The 17,320-nt window shown below is 36.4% G+C and overlaps 2 protein-coding genes across 2 annotated transcripts; both read left to right on the forward strand.

Annotated features, from left to right (window-relative positions):
- The first annotated feature begins 772 nt into the window (after window positions 1-772).
- Window positions 773-4,231, forward strand: LOC130970596 (ribonucleoside-diphosphate reductase small chain A). The gene is made up of 9 exons (XM_057896727.1): window positions 773-1,153; window positions 1,534-1,694; window positions 1,950-1,998; window positions 2,080-2,206; window positions 2,764-2,829; window positions 2,942-3,058; window positions 3,194-3,356; window positions 3,473-3,543; window positions 3,727-4,231. The coding sequence occupies exons 1-9, from the start codon at window positions 979-981 to the stop codon at window positions 3,839-3,841; spliced, it is 1,044 nt and encodes a 347-aa protein (XP_057752710.1). The 5' UTR covers window positions 773-978; the 3' UTR covers window positions 3,842-4,231.
- A 974-nt stretch (window positions 4,232-5,205) lies between these two features.
- On the forward strand, window positions 5,206-11,287 carry LOC130970587 (mediator of RNA polymerase II transcription subunit 33A-like). The gene is made up of 12 exons (XM_057896716.1): window positions 5,206-5,945; window positions 6,043-6,153; window positions 6,294-6,635; window positions 6,803-7,122; window positions 7,221-7,312; window positions 7,404-7,764; window positions 7,855-8,065; window positions 8,275-8,389; window positions 8,492-8,653; window positions 8,738-9,383; window positions 9,612-9,818; window positions 9,987-11,287. Exons 1-12 carry the CDS (start codon window positions 5,668-5,670, stop codon window positions 11,102-11,104), a joined length of 3,963 nt encoding a protein of 1,320 aa, XP_057752699.1. The 5' UTR covers window positions 5,206-5,667; the 3' UTR covers window positions 11,105-11,287.
- The last annotated feature ends 6,033 nt before the right edge of the window (window positions 11,288-17,320 follow it).

A 17,320-nucleotide genomic window follows, 5' to 3' on the forward strand; every position in this document is an offset into this window, starting at 1 on the left:
AATAAATGTTTGTTGTTTTTTAAAATTCATTCGGTATGAATCTAGACAAAGGTATTGTCTAAATAGGTTAATTCTTTTAATGAACTTAAAATAGTACAAAAAATATTTTGAAAAAGAATAAAGTAATGTTATGTGATTGCACATTTACACCATTTTTTAGCTGAATTGAACCAATGTAACAATGATACAATTGGTGGGTAAAATAAATCCACTAGATTACAAGAGAGAGAGAGAGAGAGAGATTATCTAGTATTTTTTATACAAAATAACATATATAAATATATACAGTTTATCATAATATAAAAATAATACATGATTAGTTATTGTATAAATTATTTTATATGATTGTACATAAAAATTAAATTTAAATATATATACCATTATATTATATATATAATTGGAATATAAAACAGATTGATGTCTAATGTTTTTCTAAAACATCTTTCTTTATTTATAAAAAATATATTTTTTGTAATTTTCAGTACCTGAATCCAAACCCACTCAAATTGAGTTACTTACTATTTCAATTAGTTTTATTTTTATTAATTTTATACACAACAAACAAAATAGTGAATTACTAGTATATAAACTTATCACAGCTAATTCAGTAAAAATTTTATTATTCATGGTAATTTTTTTAAAAAACATATTATGGGAAAAAACAAAAGAAATTAAAATGAAAGGGTAGCTGGGTAGGGTAGGGTAACAGATTGGAAGAAATGAGAGGCGCAGAAAGGTAAACGTCGTCGTATTAGGTGATGAGCAGAGGAGAACAAAAAAGTATAAAAATGGATGAAAAGGAACAAAACTGAAAGTAGCAATCATAATTCACAGATTATAGGTAGTGTTCTGTTCCTATTCCATTCCATGCCTAGTAGCTAGTACCCTTCCTTCGCGTTAGTTACGGTCATACAGATATAAGGGTTTTTGTAGGGTTTACCCTCTTATTATCCATCTTTTCTTCTATTCTCTTCAACAATGGGGTCTTTGGATAACGTAGCCGACAAACCAACAAAACAGGAACAAGAACAAGAAGAAGAACGGGAACAGGAACCCATACTGAAGGAACAAACGCAGCGGTTTTGTATGTTCCCCATTCGGTACAAGCAACTCTGGGAGATGTATAAGAAGGCCGAAGCCAGTTTCTGGACCGGTCCGTACACTTTCTTCACCTTCTATTCCACTTCTTAATTTCATTTTCTTTGTTTTCCCTGCAATTCTTGTAGTAATGATTTCTCTCTTTGAACTTTTTTATTTCCCGTACACTGGTGAGTGGTGATTGTAGTCTGAAAAAATTTACACATGGTGAATGGGGCTTATATTCTTCCAAATTAAAGTAATCTCATTTCTTGCCTTGATTAATTTTGCGTTTACCTTTGGGACCAACAATACAGGAGTAATTAGGTATTTTACATAGGCAAGAAGTTACCAATTTTCACATATCTCACTCAAATGGTCATCCAAAATAATAAATATGATTGATTTATTATGCAATATGGTGTCTTCTTACATAGCTTGCAAATAATTTGACAGCCGAAGAGGTTGATCTGTCCTATGACGTGCAACATTGGGAAACTTTGTCGGATTCTGAGAAGCACTTCATAACTCATGTCCTAGCTTTTTTCGCTGCATCTGATGGAATTGTATTGGAGAATTTGGCTGCAAGGTTTCTGAATGATGTTCAGATTCCAGAGGTAATATTTTAAGTTTGTTGGATGGACTCTGCATGCTTTAATTCTGATCCCACTTTTTATGTAACATAACTTTTTCTTTCAATTTTTCATTTAATGTTCTTTGTTACGAAGGCTTTTTCCTTTTTGTTTTTTCTACTGAGAAACAAGAGGTAAGTAATGTCTTTTAACTATTTGTTCCTTGAATTATGATTCTCTTTTTTCTTTTGCTGCTGCCACTTCATTAGCATTTAACCATAAGAATATAATTATTGGCAGGCTCGGGCATTCTATGGGTTTCAAATAGCAATGGAAAATATTCATTCTGGTATAGATATGTACTTGATGTCTTCTTTTCTTCCTTAACATAATATCTGCTTTCTGCCTGATATGAGGTTTGTTTTTACAGAGATGTACAGCTTGCTGTTGGAGACATATATTAAAGATTCAAAAGAGAAGCATAGACTATTCAATGCAATTGAAAATCTTCCTTGTGTTGCAAGGAAAGCAGCGTGGGCAGTAAATTGGATTCATAGGTGATTTTTTATTTTCTTTGTTATTATTCATCATAGGTGAAAGTTAATCTAATTGCACTCTGAATAACATGACTGATACGGTTGTTAAGAGAATGAACCTCTTAAAACCGGGCCATGTCTAGAAAATTTGATTGGTCAATTGGTCAGCCTGTCAGGCCCAAATACTGATTAAAGCCAGGTTTGTAAGACATGGTTGGCGCATTTGGGCCATTTCTTTTTTGCTGGTCTACTGTACCATTGCCATTCATTGAGCCAGCAGAGGCTGGCCCGCACAACAAAAGGATGGGTCATGAATGTTTGAGCCAGAATAATTTCCTGTATTTTAGTCAACTTTCCTGCTTTTAGTTTTAAATTGAAAGATAAAAAAGAAATAGGAAAGGAAAGAAGATAGCACTTCTTGTGCAGAATTGTTTGTTGTTAATGTCTTAATAGTCTTAGTAACTTCTGTATTCTGTTATGTATTGTAGTTATGTGATCTTTGTTAGTTTTTGCTTTGTGTCTTCTAAGGGAACATAGAAATTGCTTTCTCCTAACTTGTTGCAATGCATGTGCCACAGTTCTCATTCATTTGCAGAGAGACTTGTTGCTTTTGCATGTGTTGAAGGGATATTTTTCTCTGGAAGGTAGTCACCTCAAGAAAAAGAAAAACTAATCAGGCTTCTTTAATGTGATTTATAATGGTCTTGTCCTACGTTTCGCCTAATTTTTTTTTTCACTCTCTGGGTTTGCTTTCAGCTTCTGTGCTATATTCTGGCTTAAAAAGAGAGGTTTAATGCCGGGTTTGACATTTTCAAATGAGCTAATCTCTAGAGATGAGGGGCTTCATTGTGACTTTGCTTGCCTTCTGTACAGGTAATGCTGACTTTGTTCATTGATATTTCTATATAGAACAATGTATGTTATCTATTACTAGAATACATTTGATTTGGAGGATTGATAAAGCATTGGTGGGACATTGATTAGTCTGTTCACTTCAATTTTCTGCAGTTTGTTACGGAAGCAGCTAGATTCTGAAAAAGTTCATAAGCTTGTAGATGATGCTGTTGAAATCGAAACCGAGTTTGTGTGCGATGCCCTGCCTTGTGCATTGATTGGAATGAACTCAGAGCTCATGAGTCAGTACATAAAATTTGTTGCAGACAGGCTATTGGTATGATACTAAAGTTTCAGTTTCACTTTGCCTGGGTAAGATGGGAAGGGAAGTTGATTCTCTCCCCCACTTCCCTGTCCTAAGATGGTTAATCGCTTTTCTTTTTGCCCTTTCAGGTTGCCTTGGGGTACGAGAAAAAGTACAATGTTGACAATCCCTTTGATTGGATGGAGTTTATTTCCTTGCAGTGAGTATTTAGTAGATAAGGTTTCTTAATTCTTGTACTACTATTGTTTTATCTTGGAAAAACCATGCGTTTTGAAATTGAGTAATATACTCAAAGCTTTATGGAAAAGAGATTTGCTTAAGCTTTCCAGCTTTTCTTGGTTGCTTGAGATGTTTATCTTAATTTTTGCACTTGATCGTGCAGAGGAAAGACTAACTTCTTTGAGAGAAGAGTGGGTGATTATCAGAAGGCATCTGTAATGTCAAGCCTCCAAGATAGTGGGAAGAACTTTGTTTTCAAGCTTGACGAGGACTTCTAATCATGCTTGTTCTGTTACTGCTTCAATTAGTAGGAAGATGTTGAATTGGGCGTCAGAATTTTTGTTTGTCGTTTTTTGAGCAACATTTTAGTCCACACATGCAAATTGTTCCTAGCGGGCTAGTTGGTAGGTCTCGTACCTTAAATCAGGTCACTTGTATAATATGTTTAGTTCTATTGTTCAATGGAATGTAATATTTCTAGTGGTTGCAAACACGGCCATAATACAGATATTCCTGGCTTCCATTGTTAAAATGACTCTCTCAACTGGGAACAACAAATATACAAATTACTTTTTAGGACTTTATTAGATTTTTTTTTTCTGGAAATGATCGGAGTTTATTGCATGTACACCAGAATAGCAGTTAGAATTTGATGTATATAGTTTTTTTTTGTCTATAAATAATACTTTTCATTTGATAGTATTGTCTTCTAGTTTACCTATATAAAAATTAACTTGTATATTAAAAGTAGTTATTAATTCGTCATTCTCATTATATATAAAATACATATTTGATATTTTATAAAAAAAATTATTATACTATTATAATTTTGTTATCACAGACTTGATTATTTTAATATAAATATAATAAATAAAGAAATAATAATTAATTTGGTAGATGATTTTTAATATATATAAACTATTTCCTGTTAAAAAGCAACTTGCAGACGCAACTATACAATTAATTTATTCATAACGAAAGTGCATCTTAAATCTTAATTCTTACTTGTAGGAGCAGAATTGCCATCACACAAAAGAAACCGATAAACTACAAACGTTAAGCTAAGTTGTTTAACAAGTTAATACTAGTTTGAATAAACTAATTGGTATTTAAAGAAGTATTAGGAAGGCCTAACTATTGATGAAAGTAGAGTTGGTGGTGTCTGGCGTGATTCACTGATTCCAAGCGAATGTGCAAAATTGTAAATGACGACCATCAAAGAAACCACTTGCCAATGGTGGGGGCTTTTCTCCACAAACAAGCACAGACCAAGTCTGCTTTCTCAATTCTTATTTCTTATGATTAGCATTACCGAGTGTACAAAGTTATTACGATCCCACTTCAGATAACGACGTTAGTGTTCATGAAAACAATCCTACAGAAATATTTTAATTTTGTAATGTAATTATGTGGTTCACAGCTCACTTATTACTGGATATAGCACAACATCTATGTTTGATTGCATTACGGGTAGAAAAAATATCATGTAACTGTTTGCTTGATCAAACAGGAGTGAAGCACATGGCATAGGAATCAATTAAAAGGCACTTGTACTTTACCTACCATCAATTCAATCATAAGCCGCATAGACACACAAGGGGGATGAAGGTTGGGGAGAATGCTTCAAGTTCCGATAGTGGAACAAAAGGCAGGCAAAAATGTGGGACCCACGTGACCTGAGTGAGTAGTGCTATATAGTGGTGCAGTCATCATCTCTACCTAACCCAACAACCATGGTTCGTTGCAAAATGTCATCGCCTCAAAAGTTCAACCACCCTGCTATATATCTCTGCAAATTCCTTATGATAGTACACTTGAGTTGACAGTGTTAAGTGGGTCCCACGCAAATACTCCTCGGCCTCCATCTACAGTGTGGAGATCCAATCGCTTTGAATCTTACTCTCTGTCCTTATCCCCAAACCACGATTCTTTCTCTCTTCATTGGAAGGCCAAAGTAGTAATTTAATTCCACGGGGAAGCTGACTTTTCTTTTGTTTCTAGTACATGAACACTCATATGAAACAACCGATCTACACACTGAAAGTGAATCTTGGAACCTTACATAGTAATAATAGTAGCAATTATACTACTGAATGGGCGAAGGATGGAGCTGTGCGGAGGAATGAGGCCGTGGGGAGAGGTGGTAGTGGAGGTGACGAAGGCGGCGCAGAAAAAGGAGACCGATGCGGTGCTGTGGGCGGTTGAGGTGTATTCAAATCTGAAGGCGGCTGGAGAGTCCCTCCCCTCCTTGGAGCTGGCGGAGGTGCTAGTCTCCTACATATGCTGGGACAACAATGTTCCAATTCTCTGGAAGTTTCTAGAAAAAGCCCTTCTTCTCAACTTCGTTCCACCGATTTTCCTTCTCTCTCTTCTATCTCTCAGGTTTCTCTCTTATTGTGTGTATCTGATATTCTGATATAACATGACTCAATGACTCATCTCATGTAAATTATTGATTGATTTATCGGTGTTTTTGCAGGGTTATTCCATGTAGACGCTCTCAACCTGCCGCCTATAGACTCTACTTGGAACTTCTCAGAAGACATGCTTTTCAACTTAAATCTCACATTAACACACCGAATTATCCAGAGTAACCAACCTTCCTTTTTTTTTTTTCATATGTCGTCTTCATATCTTTGTTTAGTTAGTTATGTATAATTAATGATAGGATCTGTTATGGCGTTTGGTGATGTATTAATTTATATACCTCTGTCTTTCTGATTTGGGCAGGATCATGAAATCTATTGATGATGTTCTTCATCTTTCGCAAATATTTGGAACTTCACAAAGTGAGCCTGGAGTTCTCGTGGTTGAATTTGTTTTCTCGATTGTTTGGCAGCTGCTTGATGCATCGTTGGATGACGAGGGATTGCTGGAACTCACTCCTGAAAAGAAGTCCAGATGGGGAGCACTGTACCAAGAAATGGAATGGGATGAAAATTATAGCAATAAGAAGACTGAGTTTCATGAACAGTTGCAAAATGCAAATACTCTTGCGGCTGTTGAGATTATTGGGAAATTTATGCAGGACAAAGTATCTTCAAGGATTCTTTGCTTGGCTCGTCGTAACTTGTGAGTGTTTGTCCCTGTTATATTGGCTTTCCTCAACATATGTAGTTCATGAATTTCCACTGCTCTTGTTTATTATCTTTTATGAAACTATTTCAGTGAAGACTAGAATTTCTGTGCTCTTCTGAAGTCGTATCAGTTCAACAACATCTTTCTGCTAATTTTTTCAGGCCTGCACACTGGTTTAGCTTTGTTCAGCGTCTGCAGCTCCTGGCAGCAAATTCATCAGCATTGAGGAATTCAGAAACTTTGAGTCCTGAAGCACTTCTGCAATTGACTTCAGATAAGTATATGGTGTTGACTAGAGAATGCAAAACAAGTTCACAGCAAAAGTTCCATGCAGTCATGGGTTTTGAATATCTTTCTTCCTCTGCTTCACTCTGCCATGGTGCTAGTCATTCTGCTATTTGGATTCCTCTTGATCTGGTACTGGAAGATGCCATGGATGGCTATCAAGTTAGCACAACAAGTGGTATCGAAATAATTAGTGGTATGACTGGGTTTGACTATGGAAATATGATTGAATTGTCAGATGCCATCTCTTTTACTTTTAAACAGGTACTTACTAGATGAATGTATCCTTCGTAGGTTTGGTACGGACACTACGAGCAATAAATGGCACGTCTTGGCATGACACATTTTTAGGTCTTTGGTTAGCAGCTCTTCGTCTTGTGCAGAGGGTAGAACTCCTCCTCTGTGAACCAGTTTGTTTATAACTGAAGTTTTGGGCTATTCCCTTAATGAGGTTTTTCTTTTTTTACATGATTCTAGGAAAGGGAGCCTATTGAGGGTCCTATGCCTCGTCTTGATACTCGCTTATGCATGCTCTTGGGTATTATACCTATTGTAATTGCTGATCTTATTGAGGAGGAGGAAAGGACACCAGTTGATGAAACAGACACTGGACCTACCGACCAATGGAAAGAGGAAAGAGTACCAGGAAAGTGTCTCAATGGTTTAGTATCAAGTCTACAGGTTTTAAGCAATTATCATAGCTTGCTCACTCCACCTCAATCTGTTGTTGCTTATGCTAACCAAGCTGCTGCAAAAGCAATGCTATTTGTTTCTGGAATCACACCAGGAAGTGCATATTTTGATTGCCTTGGGATGAAGGAGATGCCTATTGACTGTTGTAAGAGATATTTGCTTTCAGTGTCAATCAGGAAAAGGAATATTATGTCCGGATCTTAGATAAAGTTTTTAACAATGTTCTCTTTTTCAGCTGGAAACATGCATCATCTGATAGTTGAGGCATGCATTGCTCGCGGCCTACTCGACACATCTGCATATTTATGGCCAGGTTATGTGAATGGACGAATCAATCAATTGCCTCAGTGCATGCAAGCTCAAGTACCTGGGTGGGCATCATTTATGAAGGGAGCACCTCTTACCTCAGTGATGGCAAATGCTCTGGTTTCAAGTCCTGCTTCAAGGTAATATACGCATTCTGCTTCATATTTAGGTGTTCGTTAGTAGTTAGCTTTTAGTTTTTTTTTTTTTTTTCCACACAAAATCATGGCCTGGTCTTCAGTTGCTCTTTGCCTCTTTCTCTTTCCTGAAGCCAGGTATGTCAGATGCTCTTATTTGTAAATTTACCAAAAAGGTAAAGCAACTGAAATTACGCTACTGGATTTGATGGAAGCTTAGCAGAATTGGAGAAAATATTCAAAGTTGCAACCGGAGGATCAGAAGATGAAAAGATATTTGCTGCTTCCATTCTTTGCGGGGCTTCACTAATTCGGGGATGGAATATACAGGTATTAAAGTTGAAGACTACTTAACTATTCTACTAGCATTTAATATTTTATTTTATTTTTATGTAATCCTCTTCAACGCAATAAGCTCTCTATTTCATGCAGGAACACACTGTTCAGTTTATCATCAGGTTATTATCTCCATCAAAGCCAGCTGAGAACACTGAAGGATATAATCATTTGATTAATTATGCTCGGCTGATAAACGTAGTAATAGTTGGAATTGCACCTGTTGATTGTGTTCAAATATTTTCACTACATGGCTTGGTAAGTTGAATTTATATTCCGCAATGAAAAATTTTATGAAATTATATTGATTTGAACTAATGCAATGCGCAAATCACCAATTAGGTTCCAACGCTTGCATGTTCCTTGATGCCAATCTGTGAAGTTTTTGGGTCTTGTGTCCCTAATGTCTCATGGAAACTAACATCAGGGGAAGAAATATCTGCTCATGCTGTGTTTTCCAATGCATTCATTCTTCTTTTGAGACTGTGGAGGTTTGATCGTCCTCCTCTTGAACATGGAATTGGAGATGTACCAACTGTTGGTTCTCAATTAACTCCTGAATACCTATTATTGGTACGAAATTCCCACTTAATGTCGGCCAGTAGTGTCCACAAAGATAGAAATCGAATGATTGCAAGTTTATCATCACCAAATTCTGTATTTGTTGACTCTTTTCCTAAATTGAAAGCCTGGTATCGGCAGCATCAAGCGTGTATAGCTTCGACACTCTCGGGTCTTGTCCATGGAACCCCTTTCCATCAGATTGTTGAAGGGCTACTTAACATGATGACCAAAAAGATTAATAGAGGAAATCAGAATTCAATTACAATATCCGGAAGCAGTAGCTCTTCTGGACCTGGGAATGATGATGCCTCTTTAAGGCCAAAATTGCCTGCTTGGGATATTCTGGAAGCAATTCCCTTTGTAGTTGATGCTGCTCTCACTGCGTGTGCACATGGAAGATTATCTCCACGTGAGTTAGCAATAGGTATGTGTTTTAATCAAATAAATCCAAGGGAACACACCAAATAATACGTTTTAAAATATGTCTTCTGTGTTACGGAAGAGAATCCGTTTCCAAACCTTAAAAATTTGCCAAAACTCGTCAAAACTTCCTTATATTTGGCCTCTAAAATCAGATTAAGCAATATTCAAGTAGATGTTCCTTGATGCATGCAACAGTGTCATAGTAGCATAATGCTCTCCTTAATGTCAGGGCTTAAAGATTTAGCTGATTTTCTTCCTGCATCTCTGGCCTCCATAGTAAGTTACTTCTCTGCAGAAGTAACTCGTGGCGTTTGGAAACCTGTATTTATGAATGGAACAGATTGGCCAAGTCCTGCTGCAAATCTACTGATTGTTGAGGAAGAGATCAAGAAAATTGTAGCTGCAACTGGTGTTCATGTGCCGAGTCTAGCTCCAGGTTCACTCGTCTGATCCTAGTATATTCTAAATGCTTTCTCAAGATGCAAAGTACCAACACATTTTTAATTACAATCTGTATCAATACAATTCATATTTCATCCTTCTTGTGCTGATTAAATATATTCAGTTGGTGTTTATGAAATGTATTCTTCATTCATGCTTGCAGGAGGAAGCTCTCCTGCCACGCTTCCATTGCCCTTGGCTGCCTTTGTGAGCCTTACTATTACCTACAAACTAGACAGAGCTGCGGAGCGTTTTCTTAATTTAGCTGGTCCAGCACTCGAGTCCCTTGCTGCAAGTTGTCCATGGCCTTGCATGCCAATTGTGGGTTCCTTGTGGACACAAAAGGCAAAACGTTGGACTGACTTCCTTATCTTCTCAGCATCAAGAACGGTTTTCCTCCACAACACTGACGCAGTTGTCCAACTCCTTAAAAGCTGCTTCACAGCCACCCTTGGTATGAACAGCTATCCTTTATCATCCAATGGTGGTGTTGGAGCTCTCCTTGGCCATGGATTTAAATCCCATTTATGTGGAGGGATTTGCCCTGTAGCTCCCGGAATTCTCTATCTACGTGTCTATCGATCAGTTAGAGATGTCGTGTTCCTGACTGAAGAGATTCTCTCAATCTTGATGCACTCGGTGAGGGAAATTGTATCCAGTGGCCTTCCAAGGGAAAAATTGGAAAAGTTGAAAGCAACCAAAGGTGGCACAAAATATGGACAGGTTTCACTTGCTGCATCGATGACCCAGGTGAAGCTTGCAGCTTCCCTAGCAGCTTCTCTAGTGTGGTTATCAGGAGGGTTAATGCTGGTTCAACTACTAATGAAAGAAACTCTTCCTTCATGGTTTATATCTGTTCACCGATCTCAGATGGAAGAGAAATCAGATGGAATGGTTGCAATGCTTGGTGGATATGCACTTGCTTACTTTGCAGTACTCTGCGGGGCTTTTGCCTGGGGGGTTGATTCATCTTCATCTGCTTCAAAGCGACGTCCACACATATTAGGCATCCACATGGAGTTTCTCGCAAGTGCACTAGATGGTAAGATATCGCTCGGGTGTGATTCGGCTACTTGGCGAGCCTATGTGTCTGGGTTTGTGAGCCTGATGATCGGTTGCACGCCAATTTGGGTGCTAGAAGTGGATGTAGATGTGTTAAAGAGACTAAGCAATGGGCTGAGGCAACTGTATGAGGAAGAACTTGCTCTTGCCTTATTGGGTTGTGGTGGGATTGGGACAATGAGCATTGCAGCAGAGCTTATCATTGACAGTGAAATCTGAACTACTTATGTTGCCACTTTAGTGCCTCCTTGTATTATGTTAGCGTATTATTAAACAAGTTGTGCATATCTAAAATTTTGTTTTCAGAGCAGTGGTATTGTTGGAAAAGATCGCCCTTAGAATGGAAATTAATATGGACGAGGATTTTAAGGTAAATAAAAAAAGGATGATAAGTTTTTTTCATATGGCAGTGATGATGAACTTTCTACTAGTTAGCAGGGGCGTAACTACATACCACCTTAAACGCTATGACAACCTCGTATGTGTAAGTAACTGGATTGTGACCTTCGATGTAACCTCAATATCAGTTTTATTGAATAATTTGTAAGAGTAAACTACCGTAGAAGTTTGCATCTTGACAAAAATTTCAAAAATGATATTAACGATAAATAAATTTTCGAAAAATTAAAAAATGTGACAAAAATAACCAAATGTTAAATATATATTCTAAAAAAAATAATGTTAGAGATTGGATTTTAAATAGATATATTTATGAATAAAATAGTGTATAAATCAAACACATACTAATATTATCCAAAAGTCTCAACACAAATAACATTACATATATGTATCCATTCATATTTCATATATTTATATAAATTGAACTCAATGAATTTGAATTAGGTCTTCTAGTACTAAATCAAATTAAACATATTCGAATTAGTAGTGTTTCATATATCTAAATAAATTAAATTCAAAATTCGAATTAACCATTATAATGTTAGTTAATTCAATTTACTATTAGTACACAATTTACTATCTATACAAATTATTGACATTTACTACTTTTAAGTTAATACTATTAATTTTAAAATATAAATGTTAATAAGAAAATAATCCCATTTGAATTCAAATAAAATATCAAAAAAATCAAAACGAATAAGAATAAAAATTCAAATTTTGTGTTTTATTTTAAATTTTAGAAAATCTACATTTTTACAAATTTACAATTCAAAATGGAACAATAAATAATTTTTAAAATTTCATTAAATATCATTCTTTGACTCATTAATATCTAAGGAATCATTACCGGAATTTTTTATGTTAAAAATTTTAATATAAAGTATAGCCCTTCAATGTGACATAGAAGACTAGAAGTTAAAACTTAAATTTTTCAAAGTCAGAAATAACAGATAGTTATACAATATAAAAATTATACAATATAAAAAGATTAGCTATATTATACTAAATATAACATTTTATATTGTATAACTATATTAATATAATATTTTAATATAACTATATTGGTTACATTACTTCTAACTCAAATCTAAATTTTTCAGAACATAACGTCAAAAAAGCATAAGTTTTGTACTTAATTTCACAAATTAAATGATAATTTAATTGATATAATATTTTTTTTTCAAATTACATATTATATAAATATAATTAATTTTTTTATATTGTATAACTATCTGTTATTTCTGACTTTAAAAAATTTAAGTTTTAATTTTTATGCTATTTTGGAGGGCTATATTTTATATTAAAATTTTCAAGATCAAAAGTCCAGGTAATATCCTTAGATGTTGATGAGTCAAAGGATGATTTTTAACCAATTTTTAGAAATTGTTTATTGTTCCGTTTTAAATTTGTAAGTTTGTAAAAATGTAGATTTTATGGATTTTGAACTAAAACACAAAATTTGAATTTTTATTCTTATTCCTTTTGATTTTTTTATATATTTATTTAAATCTAAATGGGGTATTTTTTTATTGACATTTATATTTTAAAATTAATATTAACTTAAAAATAGTAAATGTCAATAATTTGTACCAATCAAAACAATTAGATTTGATTTACTATATATACTGCAGAAGTAATAAATCAAATCAACTATATTCGATTTACTATTGATAACATATCTAGTAAATCGAATCGAATTGATTAAATTTACTATTGATTTATTATAGTCTAAATTTTATTCCTAGATAAATCGAATCTATTAATATCGATCTACATGAAACCTTACTAATTCGAATCATATACATTCGATTTAGTATATAAATTGAATTCAATCAATTCCATTTATATAGAAATATCAAATATGAATAGAGACATATATGTAACATTATTCATTTTAAAATTTTTGTACAATATAAGTTGGTACTTGATTTAATTAAGTGTTTTACTCTTAGCATAAATTAATTATAATCCTTTCATTTATTATTACCAAATCAATTGAAAAACAAATCCATCAATACAAAAGAGTAATAAATAAAATAGTTAATTGGCAAATTAGTGAATCGAGCTAGATTTGAATCAGCATAGATATTGCCAACGAGTTTACAAATTATTCGGACATAGATATAAGAAGAATCAAATTAATTCTTTTTTATGATCCATGATTAACTTTCTTTTGTAGTATTCTACCCCCGTTGCCTCCTTGAAAGAGATATTTTGGATCACTAGAATGAGTAGAAAAAAAAAGTATATTTGGGGACTGGGGAGTACCTTACCCCCTTTTCAAAACTCCATGCCATGTATTTAGGGAATTCATCATCATTCAGTTAATAGAATAAATAGAACATAGTAAATGGAGGAGAATAAGATAAAATCTAATTCTATATAATAATATAAATAAATATAATATCAAATAATAAAAAATAAAAGAATAAATTTAAAATGTAAAATTAAAAAATGGATTGATTTTTTCTTCAATTTCTAAAAGGTACATAAATATGATAATACACTTTTTATTTTTAAAAAAAATATTCTGAATGATTAATTTTTTTTGAAAAATAAAAAAATTTAGAAATTAATTTTTATTCTGATTTTTTGCGTGCACCTTTTAAATAGTTATACAAATATTGTCACAAAAAAATTTAGATCAAATCCATAAGTTGTTTGTTAAATAAAAATTGTTTAGCCACTTATAAAAAAAATATAATATTTGTTAATTATTTTTTCGTTTTTTTAAATTATTCAGAGACTTATTTGTCGTTCATATTTTCAAAGGTTATTTTTATTAGTGATATGAGTTTTTTTTATACCTGTTACGGTGGGTAACCGGAAATTAGTGGATTGTATGACGTTGGTCGGCCCAATCGTTGAGAGAGGAGGCCTTCGAATGGGTTTGCGCTTCAGGAGCCTCCGTCCGACTTGCGTGCGTGAAAGAATGGGGGGTGGTACCTGCAAAGACACTCCGATGCCTAAGTCAGCAAAGGATTAAGCAGGTTTAGAATGTATTGGAACTTGGAGATACCTGAGGGGTGTCAGTGTATTTATAGTGGTGAACCAATAACCACCGTTGGAGTAGTGCCACCTTTTTAGGGTGTTAACCGTCCCATTATCTTAGGGAGGTTAGGATATGGCTCTTGGAAGTGGTTAGAGAGATTCTAGGGGCAGTTACTCATTTGGATGAGTGTTTATCTGCCAGCTAACCCTCGTTCCCGACTTCTTTAGAGCAAGTCGTGGTGAGAACCGACTTCATAGGACAAAGGTTGGTATTGGGTGAGGCTCAATCCGTGGGATTAGGCCTTTCGTTTGGACCTGGGCCTTTACTGTTGGGCCAGGGTATGAACAGTGCCCCTACTCGAGCCCAATTTCCTTTTCAAGATTTGGGTTCGAGTATTCTACTCGGGGTCGTAGCCGACTTGTAGGAGGACCGACGTGATGGTCTGAAACCGACGTGACTTTTTGTAGCCTTTTGGTTCTGACAGTTACGTCTAATCAAGCGTCGTGTCCGTTAGGGGTGTGCGTAGGGATTGATGGTCTTGGTAACGGTGCATTCTCACTAATGACTGCCCCGCTTTTACCATTGTGCCCCTAACGTGCTTATAAATACTTTCTCTCTCTTTCATTGTTTCGTTTCTGCGATTTTTCAAATTTTCCCTTTCATCCGTTCGTGGAGCATTTTCATATCAGTTTGTGGGACTTCTTTCGTTGAAGGCTTTCATCTTTTCCTACCTTTTTCCGGCAAAGGTTGGTTCTTTTTTCTCTCCTTTTGTTAATCGCTTTTGCTTGCATGCTTTTTATTTTCTTAGGAGAGGGAGAAGTGATGTTGTAGGCTTCTGTTAAGTTCCGTGTCCCCTTAGGGACTCTCGTTTTTTATTCTTTTTCTTTTTCCTTTGTAGGTTTTCATAGTATTTTAGAAAAAATGTCTTCTGTAGAAGTTCTTGCTCAATGGGTTGATGTTACGGTCCTGGGGGAGGAACCCGTGGCTGATGCCGAGTTCATCACCCATCTTCGCACTCATCACCGCATTTGTACTTTTGAGGAGGATGAGCCCAAGTATGAGTTGGTGGCCCCGGGTCTGGAAGACCGGGTTTGTTTTGGGAGGGATTCCGAGGAGGTCCCTCATTTTTTCTATATGTATGAGGGCATGATTACCCGTTTGGGTGTTTTTCTTCCGTTTTCTGAATTTGAAATGGCTGTTTTACGCCACTGTCGAGTTGCCCCTACCCAACTTCACCCCAATTCTTGGGATTTTCTGAAAATTTACCAATTTATTAGTCACGCTTTGGACTTTCCGACCTCTTTGAGGATTTTCTTCTATCTTTTCCACATGACTAAGCCCTTCAGTGGGTTAAATAACAAGCAGCAATGGGTGTCTTTCTGAGCCATACAAGGTCGGAGAATTTTCACCCTTTTTGACGAATCCTTCCACGACTTCAAAATTTATTTTTTCAATGTTCAAGCTGTAGAGGGTCACCATCCCTTTTTCTTGGATGAGAATTCTTCCCCTCGTTTTCCCCTGTATTGGTTGGAGGCCTCCCCCTGTGAGAAATACGGTCTGGACGACCTAGACGAGGTGGAGGCGGCCATTGTGGGGTTTCTCCGAGAAGTGTGGGGGAGGGCCCCATACTTGGATACTAGAAAATTTCTCCAGGGATCGCCGAATTTTGTTCGGTCGCAACTAGGTAGCTTTTATATATATGTATATATATTTCTTATTTCCGACTTGTATCTGCCGACTTGAGGTTTGCCGACTTGTTGTTTTTGCTAATTGTTTCTTTTGCAGATATGGCGAGGAAGAATGCTCAGGAATCTTACCAGAGAGTCCAGGAGGCTAAGGCAAGGTCTCGGGCCAGGACTGGTGGCACCAAGGCGATCATCTCTCCTCCTCCTCCTCCTCCCCAGAACACGGGGACTCCTTCCCAGCCCATTGTGATTTCTTCTTCGGCTTTGTCTCGGCCGCTCCCCTCCGCCCGACTTCTTCCTTAGCCGGAGAAGAAGAAGCGCAAGACTTTAGAGTCTGGCTCTTCTTTTGACGGTGGGGTTAAGGCGGATGCTCTTGCATTCGTCTGAAAGAACATCTACCCTCATATAAGTATGGATGATGTCTCTGTTCGGAACCACCTTACCACTCTGGCTGAGGAGAGTTTCAGGGCGGCGGGTGTTTGTGGCAAACTCTTAGATATTTTTTAGAAGACTCCTCTCAGCTCTTTGGGGTTAACCTCGAAGGTTGAGGAGCTGGAAGGAAGGCTTCTTACTTATCAAAAGCATGAGAGGGAGTTGAAGGAGGAGGTCGCCAAGCTGAGGGAGGAGAGAGATAGCCTTCAGGAGAAGGAGAGTAAGTTGTAAGCCCAATGCAACATGGAGGCGGGTTTGAGGAAAACAGCACAGGAGAGTTACCAGAGTTTATTTCAAGATATTGTGTCTATGAGGAAGGATCTGCTGAATTCTCGGAATGCATATACCGAGTTGGAGGACTCTATTGCTGAGGGGGCCGAGGAGGCTTGGAGGATTTTTAAGGAGCAAGTCGGAGTCATCGCTCCTGACTTGGATCTTTCTCCTTTGGATCCTGACAAAGTTGTTATCGACGGTGCCATAGTGGATCCCCCTGCTCCCGTGATCGTTTCCGAGTCAGAATTGAAGACTCGGGGGCAGAGGATTATTGAGTGCCCTCCTCGCTCGAAGGACGCTTCGGGCTCTTCCCAGGTTCCTCCGACTTCCTCTTCATCTCCTATGGATGCCTCTCTCCCTGGTTCTGCTGGTGCTCCTACTACTTCCTCTGGTAGTGATCCGTCTACTCCTTTGAAAAAATGATTGGCTATATGGGGGCCCGTCCTGTGGGTCCCCTCTTTTAAACTTTTTATATTTGGTGGTGTTGATTGACATTTCCTTTGGCCTTTCAAGGCTTTAAACAAAAAATATCTATAAATACCCTTTTTCGGATAAGGGTTTAGGTTACCTTTGCGTGCATGCTTTTCTGCTTTGATATTTTAGGAAGTCTTTTCGACCTTTTCCTGAAAACCTTTTGTTCGACTTGTCTGT

This window comes from Arachis stenosperma, chromosome 1 (genome assembly GCF_014773155.1).
Source record: "Arachis stenosperma cultivar V10309 chromosome 1, arast.V10309.gnm1.PFL2, whole genome shotgun sequence".
Lineage (NCBI taxonomy): Eukaryota > Viridiplantae > Streptophyta > Magnoliopsida > Fabales > Fabaceae > Arachis > Arachis stenosperma.

Coding starts and splice junctions, on each gene's coding strand:
- LOC130970596 (XM_057896727.1), top strand. CDS start 979: ATGGGGTCTTTGGATAACGTAGCCGACAAACCAACAAAACAGGAACAA. Junction 1,695..1,949: donor ATGATGTTCAGATTCCAGAG/GTAATATTTTAA, acceptor AATTATTGGCAG/GCTCGGGCATTCTATGGGTT. Junction 1,999..2,079: donor AATGGAAAATATTCATTCTG/GTATAGATATGT, acceptor TTGTTTTTACAG/AGATGTACAGCTTGCTGTTG.
- LOC130970587 (XM_057896716.1), top strand. CDS start 5,668: ATGGAGCTGTGCGGAGGAATGAGGCCGTGGGGAGAGGTGGTAGTGGAG. Junction 6,636..6,802: donor TGCTTGGCTCGTCGTAACTT/GTGAGTGTTTGT, acceptor TAATTTTTTCAG/GCCTGCACACTGGTTTAGCT. Junction 7,123..7,220: donor TGGTATCGAAATAATTAGTG/GTATGACTGGGT, acceptor TATCCTTCGTAG/GTTTGGTACGGACACTACGA.